This window comes from Schistocerca serialis, unplaced genomic scaffold (assembly GCF_023864345.2).
Source record: "Schistocerca serialis cubense isolate TAMUIC-IGC-003099 unplaced genomic scaffold, iqSchSeri2.2 HiC_scaffold_884, whole genome shotgun sequence".
Taxonomy (NCBI): domain Eukaryota; kingdom Metazoa; phylum Arthropoda; class Insecta; order Orthoptera; family Acrididae; genus Schistocerca; species Schistocerca serialis.
Window position 1 is genome coordinate 1,097,589 of NW_026048501.1, and position 22,259 is coordinate 1,119,847.

At 38.0% G+C, this 22,259-nt stretch overlaps 1 protein-coding gene across 1 annotated transcript in view; it reads right to left on the minus strand.

Moving 5' to 3' along the window:
• Positions 1-21,938, minus strand: part of LOC126452490 (ubiquitin carboxyl-terminal hydrolase 32-like) — a gene marked incomplete at its 5' end in the record, with an annotated part of 138,535 nt that extends 116,597 nt beyond the window's left edge. Inside the window, 3 exon segments of the mRNA XM_050091083.1 lie at positions 17,572-17,713; positions 18,535-18,691; positions 21,769-21,938. Coding sequence (XP_049947040.1) covers positions 17,572-17,713; positions 18,535-18,691; positions 21,769-21,938 — 469 coding nt within the window.
• Between the last annotated feature and the right edge of the window lie 321 nt (positions 21,939-22,259).

Sequence of the window (22,259 nt, forward strand, 5' to 3'; positions counted from 1 at the left end):
GCAGTATTGTAAGGATTGTTTTTTACCTCACTCACCAGATGAAATAAAAATTAAATTTGTGAAAAAATTCTTGGAAGGGGAAGCTTTGACTTGGGCAAACCAGATTGTAACTTTGGGGATGACCTTTTCAGAATTTGAATCAAAATTTTTGGAAAAATTTTGGGATGATCTTAAACAAACTAGAATCAAAAGTGAATTTTTGAATGGGCGAAACTATAGGGAATCAGATGGGAACATGAAACAATTTTGCAAAAATGAACTTCAAAAACTTATTCATTTAACAAAACCTTTGGATGACTTGATCAAAATTGATACCTTAAAGCGAAGATTGCCATCAGCAATGCAGTTGAGTTTAGTTCATTGTCCTGATAGTAATGTAGAGCAGTTTCTCAATTATATTGATAAGTTGGATAGGGTAACAACACGAACACACAGTGGGTTTACTCAGAAAGGTAATGGTCAAAATTGGGGAAATGATCACTTTCAAAAAAGGGAACAAAACAATTATCATGGTGTCAGTCAAAATTCAGGGGGATATAACAATTTTGTAAAGAAGGACCATAATTTTTAACCAAAACAAGAACAACATTTTCGCGTTAATAATCAACAAAATAGAGAACACTTTAGGGATCAAAATCACAGAAATTTTGATAGAGGTCAGTACAATAGAAACTACCAACAATCATGTAATGGATGGCATAGGAATGGGATCAGAAATGTTGATCAGAGACATCGGCAGAACCACAATCAGCAGTTCAAACAGGAACCGGAAATAAAAAATGAGTAGACGCCCCCTTGAAGGTCCGCAAGGTTGAGGCAGAAGGTGAGCATGATGAAAGGACCAATGGATGTGACTATCATAAACCCAAACAGGTCAGTTCCAAACCTAAGCTATCACATAAGGTCATTAGTTGTTACTTATTGAAGAAATTTCAAGAGGAAAATAATAATGATAAAGATAACATTTTCAATACACAGGAACATACAGTAGATAAAAGTAATTGTGATTCATTTAATTTAACAGAGTTTTACACTTGGGCAGAAAAGAAAAACACTTTGTCGGATGATGTAATTTGCAGTAGTTCAGAGATGTGTGTGAATGAAAGAGAGAATGCATGCTGTGAGAATGAAAATGTTGGTGAAAGGGATCTGGTAACTTTAGAAAGGGGAAATAATATTTTGGGGAATAATTTGAATGTGTATGACCTGAATATGTGTAATGATAATGATGTTGTTGATAAAGTTGATAATGATGGTAATGGTATTGATGATGTTGAGGAAAGGTATTTCATTAGTTTAAATAGGGAGTTGGGTATACACATGGTTGAAAATGGATTAAATAGTGAGAATATTATAGAAATTCCCAGGGATGTTACCAGGATGAATAATACTCGCAATCTGGGTGTATGTAAAAGTGTGAATTTAGATGTTGCTGGTAAAGAATCTGACTACACAAATAACGATGACACATGTATAACTTCTTACCTAAGTGAAACTTTTATAGATACTAATGATACACACACATTTCTTATGAATATATGGCTGAACAGTGAAACTATTTCTTTTGACAAGAACTTTAGAAAGATGCTTATTAATGTATGTGAAACTGTATGTCCTGAGTGGTGGAAAAAGATGAGATATTTTATTTTTGAAAAGCTGAAGGATAAGTACTTCAATAGTATACAATGTGATTTGGATGAAAATTCTTGGCTATTTGAGATAATAGGAGTACTAATGACAATTTTGTATCTTGTGCAAATTTTATAACTGTGACAAATAATACATATAATGGTATACCATATGATTCTGATAAGTATAGGTTTGGGGAAATTGAAAGTGATTTATTACATGAGGATACAGGTTCTGAGAAAAGTGATCAATTTTGCAGTCCTTATATAAAAGTTGAAATTGGGTCATGGATTGGTAAATGTTTAATCGATACAGGAAGTGAGATCTCGGGAATATCTGAAAGGTTAAGCAAGAAACTGAAAGTGGGGAAAGATTATGTTGAACTGCCAGTTGTTGGGGTAAAGATAAAAGGTGCTACTGGGAAGAGCAGTACATTGGTAAAAAGCCAGGCTTTAGTGACATTTTTAATTGAAGGCAAGTTGTTCACACATGGATGTTTTGTAATTCAGGAATTTAATGAGGATTTTCTTTTGGGTATGAATTGGATAGTAAAAGTAAATACAGCATTTGATTGGGTTGGAAGAAAACTTTTGATAGAAACTAATGAAAGGGAATACATTCAGACAAATTTTGTGAACACACTTGGTGATCAGAGTAATGGAAATTTTGACAGTATTAATTTACTAAAAGAAAATAGATTGGAGAATATTGAAATTCATAGATTTGATACTGATGAAGTTGAATTTGGGAATTTAGTAAATTTGAAAATTTCAGAAACACAAAATTTATCTGGGGAGCAAAAACAACAGTTAGAAAATATGCTGTGGGAATACAGTGATGTTTTTAGTGACATACCTGGTAGGGTAAAGGGTTACCAGTGTGAGCTTCAGGTAAAACCTCATGAACCATTTTTCATAAAACCATACACTATTGCAATATCAAAAAGACCTGCTGTTGAGAAAGAGCTGAAAAAGATGGAAGGATGTAATATAATAGAAAGGAGTATCAGTGCATATAATAATCCTCTAGTAGTAGTTTCGAAAAAAGATGGTGGAGTAAGATTGGTTTTGGACTCTAGACACTTAAACAAAATTTTGTTCAGACAGACAGACCATCCTGAAAATATTGATGAGTTACTCTATAAATTTACAGATATAAAATATATGTCAAGTTTGGATCTAACTTCGGGTTTTCATCAAGTACCACTTTCGGTTAATTCTAGAAAATATACTGCTTTCTTGTACAATGGTAAGAGTTACCAATATTGTGTTGTGCCATTTGGGTTAAATTCTTCTGTTTCCGAATTTATAAGAGCTTTGGATCATGTACTGGGGCAAGAACTTGCGTCTAAACTGATAATCTATGTAGATGACATTTTGGTTACAGGGAAAAATTGGGAGGAACATTTTTTGATTTTGAAGTCAGTTTGCGAAAAACTTAGAAAAGGTGGGATGACATTGAAATTAGAGAAATGTAAATTTGCAGTTTCTGAATTAAAATTTTTGGGTCATGTTGTCACAGACAAGGGAATTTTGGCAGATCCAGAAAAAATTAAAACAATTTCAGAAATTCCTATTCCTAAGACTAAAAAACAATTAAAGTCGTTCTTTGGGTTACGCGGTTATTACCGAAAACATATAAGTGATCAGAGTCTGAATGCACCATGTTTAAGTCAGTTATTTAAGAAAAACACTGTTTGGGTTTGGGATAAAAGTTGTCAGGAAGAGTTTGATAAAATTAAGCAAGAGTTGAGGAAGCAACACTTATTACACAGACCTGATTTTAATTTACCATTTTGTTTGAACACTGATAGCAGTAATTATGGGCTTGGAGCAGAGTTATTTCAAGAAAGAGTAGAGAATGGAGTTAAGATACATTGTACCATAGCATTTGCAAGCAGAATGTTGCTCAAGCATGAGAAAAATTATACAGTCACAGAGAAGGAACTTTTGGCAATTCATTGGGCTTTTACAAAATTTAGAATTTACCTTATTGGACATAAAACCATAGTATTTTCGGATCACAAAGCTTTGAGTTACTTACAAGAGTGCAAATTATACCACAGTAGATTGACCAGATGGGCAATTTTTCTGCAACAGTTTGATTTTGAAATCAAACACATAAAAGGTTCTGAGAATGTAGTAGCTGATTCACTTTCAAGGTTACCAATTGGGGGAGAAAAGGAGATTTTTGAACAAGAGGAGGAAAAGCAATTTAAAATTAGATACTTGAAAGGGGTGGAAAATGAGAAAACAATTAGAGCTATGTGTAACAAAATTAGAAAAAATCAAAATTTGGATCACAGTTGGAAATTAATCAAAGAATGTTTAGGCAAGAAGGGGTATGAGAAACTTGATAAATTTTACAAATTACATAAGGGGATTTTATTTCGGAGAACAGATGTAGATTCTGATAATTGGAAACTGTGTTGGCCAGAGGTAGATGCTGAAAAGCTGATCATTTACATACATGAAAGTTTTGGTCATTGTGGGATACAGAAGTGCATTCAAAAGATACAAGAAAATGTTTATTTTTACAATATTGGAAAGAAGGTAAGAAAAGAATTGGCAACCTGTGACAAATGTCAGAGAGTTAAAGTGAGCAATCAAAGACGTGGTGGAGAGATGCAAAACATTATTCCGGAAAAACCTTTAGATCTTATCGCAGTGGACTTATATGGAATGTTACCAAAGAGTAAAGGTGGTCACTGTTACATATTTGTTATGGTAGATGTATTTTCAAAATTAATTAAACTATATCCAGTGAAAAAAGCTACTAGCCATGAAATTATAATAAAAATTGACAGAGATTATTTCGCACAGGTGGGTAAACCAAAAGCTATATTATCAGATAATGGTTCACAGTTCACCTCAAAAATTTGGAAAAAGTTTATTGAAAGATCAAAATTGAAGCATATACTTATATCTGTTTATTCTCCGTCGACCAATCCTGCAGAAAGATATATGAGGGATATTGGGAGACTTTGTAGAACCTATTGTAGCCATAAACATCCAACTTGGTTTGAGCACATTCGAAATTTTGAAGATATTATGAATAGCCTACAACATAGTTCCACAGGATTTTCACCATATGAGATTATGTTTAATATTAGACCTCCAAATCTTATATCAGAACTTATTGAATTTCCTAAATGTACACCTTTAACTATGCAAGAGAGAGAAGATATTGTCAGGGAAACTATGAGGAAACAAGGGGAAAAGAGGAATAAAAGACATAACAATAGGGTAAGATTAACCACTTTTAAAATTGGGGATCTTGTTCTGGTCAAATCTCATGAAAAATCAAAAATGTTAACTTCAGAAATTAAAAAATTCTTTGATATCTATATTGGGCCTTTTGAAGTCATAGAAAATCCACACCCTAATGCTTATCGTTTGGTGTATCCTAAGTCAAAGAAATTATTTGGTCTTAGGAATGTTGTCTCTTTAAAACTGTATAAACAGAAATCATAATTTCAAAATTTAAATAATCTATTATCATCTAAAACAAAAGTCCTCCACTGGAATATGCTTGTTAGAACAAAACTACCTGTACAACCAAGTATGTATATTTGCATGTATAAATTAATAATTTGAAGTCACATGTTAATTGAAACTGATGAAAAAACACTGATGTAACAAAGAATGAGAGAAAGATTTATTTTTACTTTTTTACAAAAAAAGTCTCCCTAGTGAGCATTTCTGAATTTTTCTAATTTTGGAAGCTAAGTCTTCCCTGTGGGTGAAGGCATGCATGTGAGGACATGCATGCAAAGGCATAAGTTTCAAAACCAATTTTAGATAAAACCTCATGATATATGAGCAGTTTATTGTTGTTTATACTGATGTTGTGGGGAGCAAAAGTACTCTTCACAAGAATGTGACTTGTAGTAATATTGTAGTAGAGAGGCAAGTGCATATAAACAATTGCAAAAATTTAGATAATACTGATGTATCTTTAGCTGTACTAAAAAAAAAAAAAAAAAAAAAAAAAAAAAAAAAAAAAAAAAAAAAAAAAAAAAAAAAACCATGACTAATAAAAAAATATAAAAATTAAAAAAAATCAGAAGTTGAAAATATATATATAAGGCAAATATAGAGAAAAACACATTACACTATATATGTCCAGTATCATTTTTACTGTACAATATGTAAGCATAATGAAATTAACATTAATATTTTAAAAAAAATTAAATCTTATTGTAGGAAATGAGTTTTACCTTTCTATTATTTTCAGTCTGTTTGCTGTATGTTAGAATATTTCTCATGTATGTTTTATACCATGTATATTTGTCATGTCAAATAATTTCTTTACTTGAATTTATTTTTGTGTATGAGATTGATGGGGAAGTATCATTGCAACAACAGCCAGTAACAAGTCCACAGATTCAAAGAGTCCAAATTTGGAAGAGGTTATCAGACTGCATCATTAATGTACTAATTGTGTAATACAGATCCATCACTGAGTGTTGTCGGGATTTTGTTGTATATGTCCATAACAACAAAAGCCCTGGGGAGCAGTTGTAATGGATCTGGGATATGTTATTTTTTTTTACTGTATTTGTCGATACTGAATTCAAAATGTTTTCTTATATTTTTGTCAGAATTTATTATAATTTGTCAAATTATATGCTAATTTACTTCTGTTTTTGAGAGTAAAAGCATATTGATTACTATCAGAAAATGTATCGAAGAATAGCAAAGAAACTGATTGTGTAAAATATCTTTGACGTTGGAGTAGTCTTTGACTATAGTCAGTCCGAGTCGGAAGCTAACTCTTGGTGTGTGTTGATGGAAGAACAATGTGAAGGTCGAAGTCATAAACAATTATGAATTATGTTACTATTTTTTTGTATTAACTAAAAAGAAGAAACTACATTTGAAGAAACTGTATTTGAAACACCAAAATGAGAGAAACACACTGAACCACGTCATTTTCTGCAGCCGACAACGATGCATTGTGGAATCATACTTAGACAACTGAAGCCAAGACTTATATTTGCTTGCAAACGTCTAATGGAAAAGGTACTGTCACGAAATATGGCAAATTTAAGTTTATAAAAAAATAGTGACCATATTTTCAACTTGTGTAATAGCCGGGATACCATATTTCAAGCTGAAGGTGAGGCCTTTGGATAGGACAGAGGTTTCGGATTGGGAGAGAGGTTTGGAGGAAAGGTTAACTACTGAATTAGGGTGTTGTGGTTCCAGATTGTGTTGATTGGAATTTTGAGGTTTTGGAGGGAGTGGAGCTGGAAGTGGGAGGTTGAGTAGATGGGAGAGACTGGGTCTGTGTGCAATGAGAGGAGGTTGAGGTTTGCTGGAAAGGTTGTGAAGGGTGAGTTGCCTTTCTGGAGGTGGGAAACCAGGCGATTGGATAGTTTTTTGAGGTGGAGGGTGGCATGCTGTTCTAATTTGCGATTGGCCTGTAGGAGGATGCTCTGAACAGCCGGTGTGGATGTGGGAGAGGAAAGATTGAGGACTTTTATTAAGGATAGGAGTTGACGGGTGTGTTCATTGGCTGAGTTGATGTGTAGGTGAAGGATTAGGTGGGTAAGGGCAATGGATTGTTCAGTTTGGAACTGGTATAGGGACTGATAGAAAGAAGGATTACAGCCAGAGATGGGAACTTTAAGTGTGAGGCCTTTGGGGGTAACGCCAAATGTTAGACAAGCCTGAGAAAATAAAATATGGGAGTGTAATCTGGCTAGGACGAAGGCATGTTTGCGGAGGGAATGTAAATAAAACTTAATGGGGTCGTTGTGGGGATGTTGTGAGAGTGACATGGTATTAGAAGGTGGAAAGTGCAACATGAGGCTGAAATGAAAATGAAAATAAAAATATATGGCGAGAGATAAGGTGAACTAGAAAGCAACTGGAGATCTGGTGTGAAAAAAGGCGAAAAGGTGTCAGTTATAGCTGGGCTATGTTGATCCTGTGGTGAACTTGGGTTGGTAGACAACGATGTGCACAAAGGTTATGTGGTTGTGTTGCCGCCAAAACACGTTAAAGGGTGGAGCAATTCGGGAAAATTTCGAAAAAACTGTGTGTAAATGTATTAAAAGCAGTGGTTTTGTGGTGGCAGATTGTGAAAATGAGGCTAACAATTGTCTGACGAAGAAATAATGACGTTAAAACCTGTGGGAAGCAGCTAAAAAAGATCAGTGATGTGGGTAAAACGGAAATGGGAAAAAAGCGAAAGTTATTGGAACCAGCCGAAATGGCTGTTTAATAGCTGAAAGGAACTGTTTGTGAACTGGAAACGGTGGATTTTGTAGCAGCAATATTGTTGAAAGCAGAAGAAACAAAATTTTTTGGTTATGGTTTGGAAGTGGGTTATGTATTATTGAGTATCTATAGGCGGGATAAAATTGTATGGTAGATTCGGTAAAGAGGAGAAGGTGAATACAAAGTGAAACTACTTGCAAAAACAGAAAGAGAAAATAAGATGACAGGAAAGATTTCGAAATGCAACAGTGACAATTACAAACGTAATTGTTGGGTTCAAATTAATGATATGAATATAATAGAGGGAAACATTCCACGTGGGAAAAATATATCTAAAAACACAGATGATGTGACTTACCGAACGAAAGTGCTGGCAGGTCGATAGACACACAAACAAACACAAACATACACATGAAATTCAAGCTTTCGCAACAAACTGTTGCCTCATCAGGAAAGAGGGAAGGAGAGGGAAAGACGAAAGGATGTGGGTTTTAAGGGAGAGGGTAAGGAGTCATTCCATTCCCGGGAGCAGAAAGACATACCTTAGGGGGAAAGAAGGGGTATACACTCGCACGCACACACGCACACACACACACGCACACACACACACACACACACACACACACACACACACACATACACAGACACAAGCAGACATTTGTAAAGCCAAAGAGTTTGGGCAGAGATGTCAGTCGAGGCGGAAGTACAGAGGCAAAGATGTTTTTGAAAGACAGGTGAGGTATGAGCGGCGGCAAATTAAAATTAGCGGAGATTGAGGCCTGGCGGGTAACGAGAAGAGAGGATATACTGAAGGGCAAGTTCCCATCTCCGGAGTTCTGACAGGTTGGTGTTAGTGGGAAGTATCCAGATAACCCGGACGGTGTAACGCTGTGCCAAGATGTGCTGGCCGTGCACCAAGGCATGTTTAGCCACAGGGTGATCCTCATTACCAACAAACACTGTCTGCCTGTGTCCATTCATGCGAATGGACAGTTTGTTGCTGGTCATTCCCATATAGAAAGTTTCACAGCGTAGGCAGGTCAGTTGGTCTTCGTGGTAAACGAATGTGCTCCAGTCCAGAATCCCTGAACCATTACACCAACAACCTGATGACAGCTTTCGCATCCCGTAACTACCCTCCTGACCTGGTACAGAAGCAAATAACCAGAGCCACTTCCTCATCCCCTCAAACCCAGAACCTCCCACAGAAGAACCCCAAAAGTGCCCCACTTGTGACAGGATACTTTCCGGGACTGGATCAGACTCTGAATGTGGCTCTCCAGCAGGGATAAGACTTCCTCAAATCCTGCCCTGAAATGAGATCCATCCTTCATGAGATCCTCCCCAATCCACCAAGAGTGTCTTTCCGCTGTCCACCTAACCTTCGTAACCTCTTAGTTCATCCCTATGAAATCCCCAAACCACCTTCCCTACCCTCTGGCTACTACCCTTGTAACTGCCCCCGGTGTAAAACCTGTCCCATGCACCCTCCCACCACCACCTACTCCAGTCCTGTAACCCGGAAGGTGTACACGATCAAAGGCAGAGCCACGTGTGGAAGCACCCACGTGATTTACCAACTGACCTGCCTACACTGTGAAGCTTTCTATGTGGGAATGACCAGCAACGAACTGTCCATTCGCATGAATGGACACAGGCAGGCAGTGTTTGTTGGTAATGAGGATCACCCTGTGGCTAAACATGCCTTGGTGCACGGCCAGCACATCTTAGCACGGTGTTACACTGTCCGGGTTATCTGGATACTTCCCACTAACACCAACCTGTCAGAACTCCGGAGATGGGAACTTGCCCTTCAGTATATCCTCTCTTCTCGTTACCCGCCAGGCCTCAATCTCCGCTAATTTCAATTTGCCGCTGCTCATACCTCACTTGTCTTTCAAAAACATCTTTGCCTCTGTACTTCCGCCTCGACTGACATCTCTGCCCAAACTCTTTGCCTTTACAAATGTCTGCTTGTGTCTGTGTATGTGTGGATGGATATGTGTGTGTGTGCGCGAGTGTACACCCCATCTTTCCCCCTAAGGTAAGTCTTTCCGCTCCCGGGAATGGAATGACTCCTTACCCTCTCCCTTAAAACCCACATCCTTTCGTCTTTCCCTCTCCTTCCCTCTTTCCTGATGAGGCAACAGTTTGTTGCGAAAGCTTGAATTTCATGTGTATGTTTGTGTTTGTTTGTGTGTCTATCGACCTGCCAGCACTTTCGTTCGGTAAGTCACATCATCTGTGTTTTTAGATATATGAGTAAATATTCACATTGCTGAAAACAATACTGATGAGCTAATCAATAATGATTATAGTAATTTACTATCTTTGAGTAAATCTCATAATGTAGTGTATTGTTGCACTGTTAGAGTAAATAGGGAACAAGAAATTGATGATAGTGTAAGTCAGGTTAAAGCAACAGAATTATCAAGCAGTGATAATGAGGTTAGCAATGAACCAGAAGAGTGTAGTCTTCAGCGTATTATGTATAAACTGAAACACATGTTGAAAGCAAATCATATAAACGAACAATATGAGGCTGACTAGGAGAATTACTGAAACTGAGGAGTCTAATATAATTTTGGGTAGGAAAAATGACTAAACTATAAATGAATTAAAACAAACTAGAAACAATCTATCAAAGAAAATTTATGAGCAAGTTAATCAGCTGATCAAATCTCGTGAAAAACTAAAAATGAAAATTATGGTTGACCTGTCTAAATTTAAGGCTGAAATGAAAGGCATGAAGGAAATGTTTAGCATAGAAAATCAAAAGACAAACATCAGAATTGATCAGTGAAAAGATCATTGGAGAAAACAGAAGAGGAATTATCAGAAAGGATTAACTACAATGAAAATATAATCAAGAAACATAATGATAAAATTAGTGAACTAAAATCTAGTAATGATAAAGTAAGAAATAAATCGGGTACTACTGATCAGTGTTGTCATAACAGCATCACACATTTCAATGCTGAAATTACTCAAATAAATTAAAGAAGTAGTGGGCAAGAGCCATGAAATAATGTCAAACCTGTGTCATAACAGAGCAGGTGAAGTTACTAAAATGATAAAAGAAATTGAACAATCTGTGACTAAAAATGTTGATGGTAATAGCAGGAATGAAAGCAATATGTTGCTTGAGTTGAAAATAAAATTACAGAGTGATTACAGGCATGATATATGCAGGAAAGGAATCAAAATGGAACAGGAAGCTCTGATGTAATTGATGAAACTTTTTTGCAGGTATGCAAGTTCTGTCAGTTTTCAACAAGAGGGTTTAAATCATCCTGCTGCATTTGTAAAACATTCTGAGAATGCATTGCCTAAAACATAGGATGATAGAAAGAAAAATGGATTCGTCATAAGGTCGCTGAAAGTCAAAACAATATCATGCAGAATGAGAATGGGTTCTTCTTGTAGAACATATGATGAATCTGTAAATGCTTCCCTTAAACAATACAGGTCGAACACTAAGCTAAATACTGTAAGCAGTGACATTTTCATGGGAAGAAATTTAGTTGGCAGTGGGTGTCAAAGTTATAAAGAATTCTTTCACAATTATTTGGAGAGGAACTTATATTTAGATGATACTCTGAAGGAAAGAGATTTAATTACTATTGTACTGGTCGAATTACCTGTAGGTGTGCAAGAAAAATTATTAGGAATTCCAAAAAATAATGTTGTTGGTATTCTGCATGTGCTTGAACTGCTGGAGTCATTGTTGGCATAAGTCAACACAAAGAAGGTGGAGAGGTACTGGGTGGAAATGGAGTAGTCAAGATAATAGACAAAGACTGGAATCTCCAGGTTGGAAAACCAACTATACAAGGAAATTAGACTACTATTCTCCGTAAAGATGACATTTTGATTCGAAGACGATCATAAAAAAGGGACTGTAACACATTTAGCATTTGGTCAAAGCCTTCTTTAGGAAAGGACCCCCTCCCCCCCCCCCCCCCCCTTACACACACACACACACACACACACACACACACACACACACACACACACACAAGCATATCTCACCCACAAATGACCATCTTCAGCAGCTTGGACCAGAATGCAGCTGTTACACAGAATGAAAGCAAAAATCTGGAAGGGATAGAAAGGCACTGGTGGGAGTGGGGGTGAGGGTGGGAGAAGAGAGCGCTGTCTGGTGGAACAGGTAGCGTCCAAGATCGCAAACAGACGTAGTGGTAGAAGGTCAGGGGCAGGGAGTTGGCGAGGGTGGAAAGGAATGGAAGGCAAAAAAGGAGAGGAGTGGGGAAGGAGAAGGATGGGCAGATGCATTGGCAGAGGGCAGCACACAAAGAGGATGAGGGGATGAGAATATGGAGGAGATGTTAGGACGGAGGGGATGGAAACTGATAGATGGAGGGTGCGGCGACAATTGGTTAAGAGGTTGGGGTTGGAATAATTTCAGGAGTGAAGAGTGTACTGTAAGGACAAGTCCCGTGTGGATAGTTCCAAAAAGGTGGTAGCTGAGGGGAGTATTCAGATGGCCCACGTTGTCAAGCAGCCATTGAAATTTTTCAACTCCACATTGTGGCACAGCACAGTTTACTTTGCTCTTGGCCACAATTTGGTGGTGGCTGTTTACCCTGGTGGACAGCTGGTGGTAGTCATACCAATATAAGAACTTGGGCAGTGATTGCAACAGAATTGGTACAGGACACGGCTGCTTTCACTGGTAACCCTGTCTCTGTTGGAGTAAGATAAGCCTGTGACAAGACGGGTGGGTGGATTGGACAGGTCTAGAACCTGTGTCTTCCATAGGGATATGATCACTGTGGCAAGGGGTTGGGATTGGGGGTAGCATGGTGGTGGACTAGAACACTGTGGTGCTCTGCGGAGGGGGGGGGGGGGGGGGGGCAATGGAACACCACTTTAGGGGATGTGGAAAGGATTTTGAGTAAGATGTCCTTCACTTCAAGGTATGATGACCTGTAATCAAAGTCCTGATGAAGGGTGTAGTTCACTTGTTCCAATCTAGGTTGGTACTCGGTGACAAAGGCACAACTACTTAGTAGCTGGTTCTAGATGGTAGTTGTAGGATTGAGGGTGTGTGGGGAAATTGCATGGGAGATCTGTTTGCAAACTAGATCTGGGGAATAGTGCCTGTCTGCAAAAGCCTTGGTGAGATCCTCAGCACAGTGGACAAGGCAGTTCTTGTCACTGCAGATATGCCACCCTACCAGTGGCCAAGCTGTATGGAAGAGATGTTTTGGTGTGAAAGGGATGATAGCTGTCAAATTGCAGGTACTGCTGGTGGTTGGTGGTTTTAGAATTGACAGAGGTGTGGATGGAGCCATCAGAGAGGAGGAAGACAATGTCCAGGATGGTGGCATGCTGGCTTGAAGATGACCAGGTGGTGCAAATGGGAGAGAAGGTGTTGAGGTCTTAAAGGAATGTCTACAGGGTGTCTTGGCTCTGAGCCTCAAATCCTCCCACCCCTTCCAAGAAAAACAGTTACAAAAGAGTGCCCTCTTTATCATCCAATATCACCCTGGACTGGAACAACTGAACCACACCATTCTTCAGGGCTTTGATTACCTGTTGTCATGCCCTGACATGGGGGACATCCATCCCAACACCCTTCCCATCCCTCCTAAATTGGTATTCCGTTGCAAACCCAAGCTCCACAACATCCTAGTTCATCACTATGCTACTCCCAATCCCAAACCCTTGCCACAGGGATCATATCTCTGTTGCAAAGCCAGGTGCAAGACCTACCCATTCCACCTACCCAGCACATCCTATTCCAGTCCTGTCATGGGTTTATCCTAGCCCAACAGAGGCCAGGCCACCTATGAAAGAAGCCACATCATCTTCCAGCTCTGCTGCAATCACTGCACGTGATTTATACTGGTATGACTACCAATCAGCGCACCAGCAGGATGAACAGCAACTGTCAAACTGTGGCCAAGAGCAAAGTAGCCCACACTGTGCCACAACATGCAGCTGAACATAACATGCTTGATTTCAATTTCTGCTTCACAACTGGGCTGTCTGGACCCTCTCCTCCACCACCAGGTTTTCTGAACTGTGCTGATGGGAGTTATCCTTACAACACATTCTCCACTCCTGAAATTATACCGGCCTCAACCTACATTAACCTAATGTCTCCACAACCTCCATGTAACATTTTCTGAACCCTCTTCCCTGCCCCTTCTGTCAGACAGCACTTTTCTCTCTCCTTACCCATACCCTGCTATCCCTTCCCTTTCCCCACCACCTCCAGATTGCTGCTTCCATTCTACATGTCAGTTGCATTCTGGTCCGAGCTGCCAGAGATGGTGGTCACGAGTGTGTGAAGTGCACTTGCTTGTGTGAAGATATGTGTAACTGTCTTGTTGTCATGCCTATCTGCTACTCCACATGTCATCTTTAGGTTCAATAGCAATCAATCTTCTCCTTATGTTACCAATAATAGATAACGAGACAACGTGCTAAAGGAAGAGGAGGATGGTACTGTGGAAATTTCCACGGTAATAATGATCAGTATCAGAGAGAGGCAAGAGGTGACAGAAAGGATGAGGCCAGAAATTGCAAGAGATAGGAGTGAAATGAACACGCCAATGCAGACAAACTATTTTAGGAGTTCTGATGATGTCCAATTGAAAACTGATTTAGAACAATGTCCAGTTAATGTTAATTATTTGGAACATGAGGGAGAGGGAGTGCTGTTAAGGAAGATTTAACATTTGAAGAGGACAATAAGGTCATTAAAAGAGTATTAGCTACTCTAGGTTCACAGAGTGACATTTGTGCAATACATATAGAGCTATACTTTAAGTTAAAAGAGGGAAATGATACTCCAGAACTGCTAGTGCAAGTGCTGAGAACTGTTTGAGCCATTGATGTTAAATGTAAGTTAATAAAGAACCAAGCATTGTTGCTGTTTGAAATTAAAGATAAAATGTTTAATGTGAATGGAATGATCATTCCTGAATTTTACATCAAATTAATTTTGGGGTTAACAGAGATCTGTGTTGTGGTAGATTTTGCAACAGGAGGTGTTAAAAAAGTATAGGTAGAGAGGAAGACGAGTTGTTATTTATGGGATGTGTGAGCCCGTAGCATAAACAGGGCGAGGTTCAGGTTAAAGTACTAAAGGGTAAAGTTAATGATTACCTTGAGGAAATTGAAAATGGAATAACAGAACACGAAGGTGGCACAAATGGAGAATATGGAGAGACAATACTTGTACCATGTTTAGTCAGGAAAAGATGTTACAAAATAATGTAGATGAGAATAGTGGACATGATATTTGTAGGTGGCTGCAAGAGCAACAAACAAAATTATTATTATAAAAATGGATAAACCAAAAATATTAGAGGAGCTGGTTCAAAAGTTTAACAATAGTCAGGTTATATCTAGTAATAATCTTGCAGTCAGTTTCTGGCAGGTACTGCTAGCTGAAGAATGTAGAAAATATAAAGCTTTCGTTTACATGGATTGGTATTCTCATTTTCATGTGATACACTTTCACTAAGAGAGGAATTACCAGCAAAGGTGACACGTTATATGGATGAAGTGCTGATTCCAGCAAATAGACAGAACACAATGAAATGAAAGGACACAATTTCAGAGATTTTATGGTCTCATACAGATATGATTTTATGTATATAGACTGAAGCAGTGAGTGAATATTTGTCCCAAGGCCAGGAATCAGATTCCCCCATTTACATTCGATGCTGAGGTGCTGATCCAGAACATGGAGAGCCTTGGCAATTCTGTTCACATGTAAGTGGGAATTTAAAGTAGACTGGGGCGACAGTGAGAATTTCGATCCAGGAGGGAGGCATGTCAGGGTAATCCGTGCAGTTGTGTGAACCGCTGTACCAAGGTGGTTTAGTGGCTAATGCACCTGCCTAGTAAGCAGGGCACACGGGCTCGATTCCTGCCACTGGTACAAAGTTTCACTTGTCTCTTCAGTCTATATACATAAAAAAAACATTATTTTACTTCTACTTACAGTCAATCACTCAAGAAAATTTAGCAGCAAAAAAGGAGGGAAAGAGTACCATGCACTGAGTTGTGCGGCAGATGGTTTCTGAGGGTGGGAATGTGCCTGCTAGTGTTTACTATTATCGTGCTGGAGCACTGTACAGAAATCCAGGAATCACATACTAAATGTGGTGCAAAGCAGCACACTGTAGTTAGTTAATATTTATTATTCGAACACTGCTATGCTCCTCCAGCCATACCATCAACATTAGTTATAGTAACAGAAGGTTAATAATAATTTCACAAGGTCATTAACTGAAGTCAAAACAAAAAAAGAGAAGAACATTTAACTAAGTCATTACCAGTGGAAGACGATGGATCAATCAGAAGTGTGCAATGAATAAGCAAGCACCAAACTGTTAACGTAACCCAGTACAGTATGAAGGGGCAACATGCTTTGCGACAGCCACAGAGTACAATGCCAGTAATTATTTGTCGCAATTAACATGGCCACAGGAAACATTTGTGTGTAACAATTAACATGAAGTTTTATATCAGTTATGAACAAATGCGACACGTGTTTTGGACAGTATAGTGTAACGAGTTACCAAAAACCATTTGTCATGTTGCACAATACCTTGGTGAACAATCATGTAATGTTTTGACCAACTTGTAATACCATGAATCATTAGATCAAACAATGGAAACTCCAGTTTGGAATACCAACAATGTACAGAAAAGGTAGTTCACTACCTACCATAAAGATGACAAGATAAGTTACAGACAGGCACAATTAAAAGACCCTTACAGTTTAGCTTCCGGCTACAGCATTTAAAAAAAAAAAAAAAAAGAAGAAGAAGAAGAATGACAAAAAACACACATTCATTCACACATGTAAGCATACCTCATGCACACATGGGTGTCATCTATGGCAGCTCAGACCGGAATTTGATTGTGTCTTGTTGTGATGCTCTGAACTTAGTTAGCTTTCACGGAATTTGATTACATGAATGAAAATATTATGGCTCTTACTTGCATTTCTTTGTTGCCGCTAAACATTAACTAACAAAATTCAAATGACATCCTGTATTTTGATAACTTTATTTTGTAGCACTGGATTTTGTCCCACACTGTCATTCCAGTTTAGCACAGTTTGTTGTTTGTATCTAAAAACCTGTGCCTATGTGGAGAAGATGCCAATCAAGACGAGATGTACAGGACTACTTTAAAAGACACACGGTAAGGGTTCGTAAACCGAAGTCAGTAATACTAGGAAGGTTAAAAGCCATACCCTTATAAACAATAGTACTGATAAAAACTGGCACTTTGCAAGGTGGGTAGGGTATTTTATGAAATACACCATCTAACGATTAGGTAGGCAAACACAACAATAACATTAATAATAATAATAATAATAATAACAACAATAACAGTAACCCTTTACAATGTTTCTGTTGACAGTACTAAGAATTTTGCCTCTTGCAGGTCTATTCCAACCTCTTCTAAGCAAATAACAAATAATAACATTGCATTTCCTACCACTAAACCCTGTGATCTTTAATTCCATTTACTGCCTGTCAATCCTGTAGTCCAAAACTACCATAGTGCACCAATTTTAAATTCTTACAGACCACGGATAACATATTACTCTTAGACAATATAACAACTCCCTACACACTGATAAATAGAGTTCTCGTATTACAACTCAAACATCTGAAATGTAAGAAAATTGGCAAAATACAGGTACACCTTAACTCACCTGTTAAGTTCATAGAGGTGCATGTTACTTGTGAAATATTGAGTGAGAGCCCTCGTGTTGCTCACACACTGCAATGCAGCATTCATGAAGCATGTATTACCCAAGTTGTTGAGACCAGTCGCTCCTCTTTCAGCTGGGACAGCTGTAAAGTGAATTATTTATAAATATTACAATAAAAGTTTAAATAACTACTACATAACAAAACATATATAGTATGGACCAAGCAGATAACAAATACTAGTTGCTAAGGGGTCACCTTGAGCTGGCACACCAATGGCATTTACATTCCTTCAACTGTGTACTATTCCTGCTTACCAAGATGATAAAGAAAATGTCGAATAAGTTAAAATTTTTAAGATCCATGGTACTACTCTAGTATCTGCATTTCGCTACATGAAAGCTCTGATCTGTTCACTTATTTTTTTCAGGTTTACTTTTCTTCTTCTTTTACTTGCTCTCTGCAATGGCATTAGGATTCAACTTTTTAATATGCTGCTTTACTACTGTTCCTATCTGCAGCTTAGGAGTTCAATTTTCGTTACAGCCAAGAATGTTTCAGTGCCTTCAGCACAACTGAGTCGCTCCTTGAGGAAGTAGTGGTGGACTCATTTTGAGAAAGGAGACATTAATGACTACGAGACGGGAAGATAGGTGTGTTAACTCCCACCCACAATCTGCATTCAGAGTAACTTACCCTTCATGTTACAGCAAACTCCATATTCTTATTTTGATTTTTGTCCAAAATGGAGAGATCTAAGGCTCCATAAATGAGAAATTCAATCACAATCTCTTGTACATCATGTACAATCCCATTAATACATTCTCTGCTGAACAGCCATAGTCATCTGTCTTTTTCTACTACAGTCAAGTTTTACAGAAAAATTCTACACAAGCAATATGCGCATGATGAGAGTTAAACAATTTTATGCCGTATCAAATTAAGTTTCAGCTGCAAGCACTCACATGGTTTACGCTTGTCCTGTAAATGATTTGCCAGTGATCCCATTTCTTCAGGCCAAGTAAGGTCTTTGTTCCTGACTTCAATCAAAAGCTGGTCTTCATCCATTATACCCAAATCCTCCAAAGTAGGTTCTTCATCCTCAATAAGAAGCATGTTGTTCTGCAACAGAGAACAATACAGTTGCATACACTTTCTTCCTTTCCTTTCTACTATTCTGTATCCTGCAAATGCCAGGTTGGGACTGATATATCATGTACCATATTTTTATATATGCTATTATTAAGATGGGGTCATCACTCCCAAAGGAATTTTAAACTTACTGCCCCTCCCTCCCTCCCTCCCCCCCTGTTGGGAAGGAATCCGCATATCACTTCTGACTCCATCTAATGTTGATCGCATGGTCAAATGTGACAATGTTTATTGCAATGTTTGCGCAATGTGTAACCAAGGTGTCACAGGGAAATCAGCCAGGCATTTACCTCTGCAGATCTGAAAAATCATCCAAAAACCACATACAGGCTGGCCAATGCCAATCCCGATCCCATATTTAATTTGAAATATGGATTTGATTTGGGGCTGCTGCACCAATCTGTGTTCCAGAAGCAGACACTTTTAAAGTGCTCAACTATCTGGTAGTAATAGCTGCATACACTGTGTCACAGAAAATGTTTCAAGACACATTCTAACTTTGAAACTTCTGGCAGATTAAAACTGTGTGCCGGACCGAGACTCGAACTCGGGACCTTTGCCTTTCGCGGGCAAGCACTGCCAGGAAGTTTCATATCAGCGCACACTCCGCTGCAGAGTGAAAATCTCATTCTGGAAACATCCCCCAGGCTGTGGCTAAGCCATGTCTCTGCAATGTCCTTTCTTTCAGGAGTGCTAGTTCTGCAAGGTTCGCAGGAGAGCTTCTGTTAAGTTTGGAATGTAGGAGACGAGGTACTGGCAGAAGTAAAGCTGTGAGGACAGGGCGTGAGTCGTGCTTGGGTAGCTCAGCTGGTAGAGCACTTGCCCGCGAAAGGCAAAGGTCCCGAGTTCGAGTCTCGGTCTGGCACACAGTTTTAATCTGCCAGGAAGTTTCATATCAGCGCACACTCCGCTGCAGAGTGAAAATCTCATTCTGGAAACATTCTAACTTTCCCAGTTCAAAAGCAGAGGTTAAATTACTATAAAGAATTATGTGAGAAAGATTAGATTGCAGACCTTCAGTAACTTCAGCAGGTTTGATCAATTAATTACTACATGATCAAAGTAACACTGGATTCCAGGAACTATTATGGTCAGACTTTATTTTCCTTTCTCTGTTACAACTATACATGTTTCTTAAGAAACCTACCAGATTGAAGTGAAGATGGACACAGGAATACAAAAAGAAATTCCATGAAGAAAATTGCTGTACAAGCATTGGAGGAACATAACTCTATTTTAGCGATTTTACAGGACAGATGAAAGATGATATTTTTAAAATGTAAACGGCTTGTTTCAGTGACACAACACAAATTATATTGAAAAATCTCTACACAACTAAAACACACATTTAAAAGCTGTCAGATGATGATATATCTTTAAATATAGTACTTACTTTGTTTCTTGTTTAATGTATTGCTAAGGAGATAAGTCATTATGATTCTAAGTGAATCAATCTAAATAGTGGTTTTACACTTTGGAGATATGCACTTGAATGGGAAAATATATCATAAAAAGTTAATTTCCATAGTACAAACTGATGAATTGCATATAAAATAAATGAATATTAGTCCATTTTTGTACCAATGTCACCAATGACTGTTCACTTTCTCACTTACTTTCATCACAACCAACATCCCTGTTGTCTGAATCTTCAACTTTCTCTTCTCAAAGAGTTCTGTAAAATGTGTATACATTTTCCTGATAATGCTGGTGTGGTAAAGATCCGTAAGGTCTTATTTTCTCTTCCTGAAGTTTTAGTGCTCCATGTATTTCAGTTTCAACTGGAAGACTGTCAAAATCTTCTCTATACTGGCAAACTTCTAAACTGTTGACCATGGGAATGTTCAAAAAATGTTTAATTAAAATAACTTCTGCAATACTGAAGCTGTGTCACATTAAATCACTGCACTTTATTTTGTTATCGGTTAATTTTCATATTTTTCAACAGTTCCCTCTGCATAGCACCAAAATCCAGTTAGTCTTTCTAGTCCATTTCAAGGACTTCATACAGCCTTTGTTTTGATGCAGCCTGAACAACAGTAAACTACCCTGAAGAGTCAGAGCTGTTAACAATTTTTGTAGTCCTCTATATACTGGCATGGGTTGAACTGCACTCCATTCAAGAGTGTCCAGGCTCAGACAAGCATTGCTGTATCGTAAAAATGTTTAGAGTTTGTACAGCATGAAGAAATGTAGTGCAATATAGACACTTCGATTTTGTCCTCCGCTAGTGTTTGAGAACAAAACAACTGAATTGCCCTCTGCAATCTTTTGGTGTTCTTGAAAAGTATACGGTTCTAATTTAATAGATCCACATTTAGCCACATCTTCATTCCAATGTAATTTCTACCATTCTTGATATCACTACTGTATACTGTTATCCACTCATCTTTGGCAGAAAATGGCCTTAGCTGCCATGTCTGGACAGTACCATACAGCATGTAGGTCAAAATTCCAAAACTGAGATCCACTTCTCTAAGACAAAAGAACATAAGTACCAATATGTCTATCAGTCTCATCCACAACGTCGAGATACACAGCAGCTTATTCTCACTTGCAGAATAGAGAGAGAGAGAGAGAGAGAGAGAGAGAGAGAGAGAGAGAGAGAGAGAGAGAGAGATGTCATTTTGAAACAACAGCTGATTACCATGAAAACATGTTAAAGCTGATAGTCAGGTATTTGGGGACACATTCTTATGATTCTCACATGATGAAATGAAGAGATACTAGGAAGAAAAGAAGGAAAAAATAGCTAAATAAGTGAAATACACACTCCTTAGTAGGCCGCAATGAATTAAAAAAACTGCAAGACTATTGTTGTTTTGGCAGAGGAGAATGTAACCTGTACTTAGTGCTTAGCCATGTGTTATTTTGACGCAATAGAATTCACTGAAGTTATAAATATACATATAGTTTTCTAATATGTGCATGTTTTATCTATGACAATTATTTAAGACCAGGTAGTTGATTACCGCAGGTTACGATTAGCTACAAAAGTGTCATGGTATGTACTTGAAATTAAGATATATCCATGTCATCTAACTTACCTCGTCCCTATAATGCCATAACCTCATGTCCTCTGGTCTTATCCTGAGACGAGCACACAAGAAGTCGTAGACTTGCTTGATCGTAGCCATACGGCTGAACGCTGCCACATATGCTAATTGTCGCTTAGGTGGTGTGGGGAAATTGGAAACATAGGCATAACCTGTGGAACCTGCAATGTTAAAAATAATCATATTAATTTCTTTTCTTTTATAAATCTAATACCATAATTTTCATAAAGAGATGAAAAAGTACTTTTTCACAAAAATATTATTTAATTATGGTAACTAAAACATTATAATTACTAAATATAATGGAACTGATAAACAAAAAATCTACTCACCAAGTGGCTGCAGGTGAACACGCATGTAAAAGGTATTAAGTATTACGTATGTAATTGAAACATGAAATAATGGCAGTGAGCTTTTTAGGGAAAATTTGTGAGTACAATGAAAGGATAGGCAAATGGGAAATGGAAGTGGTGTATTTGTCG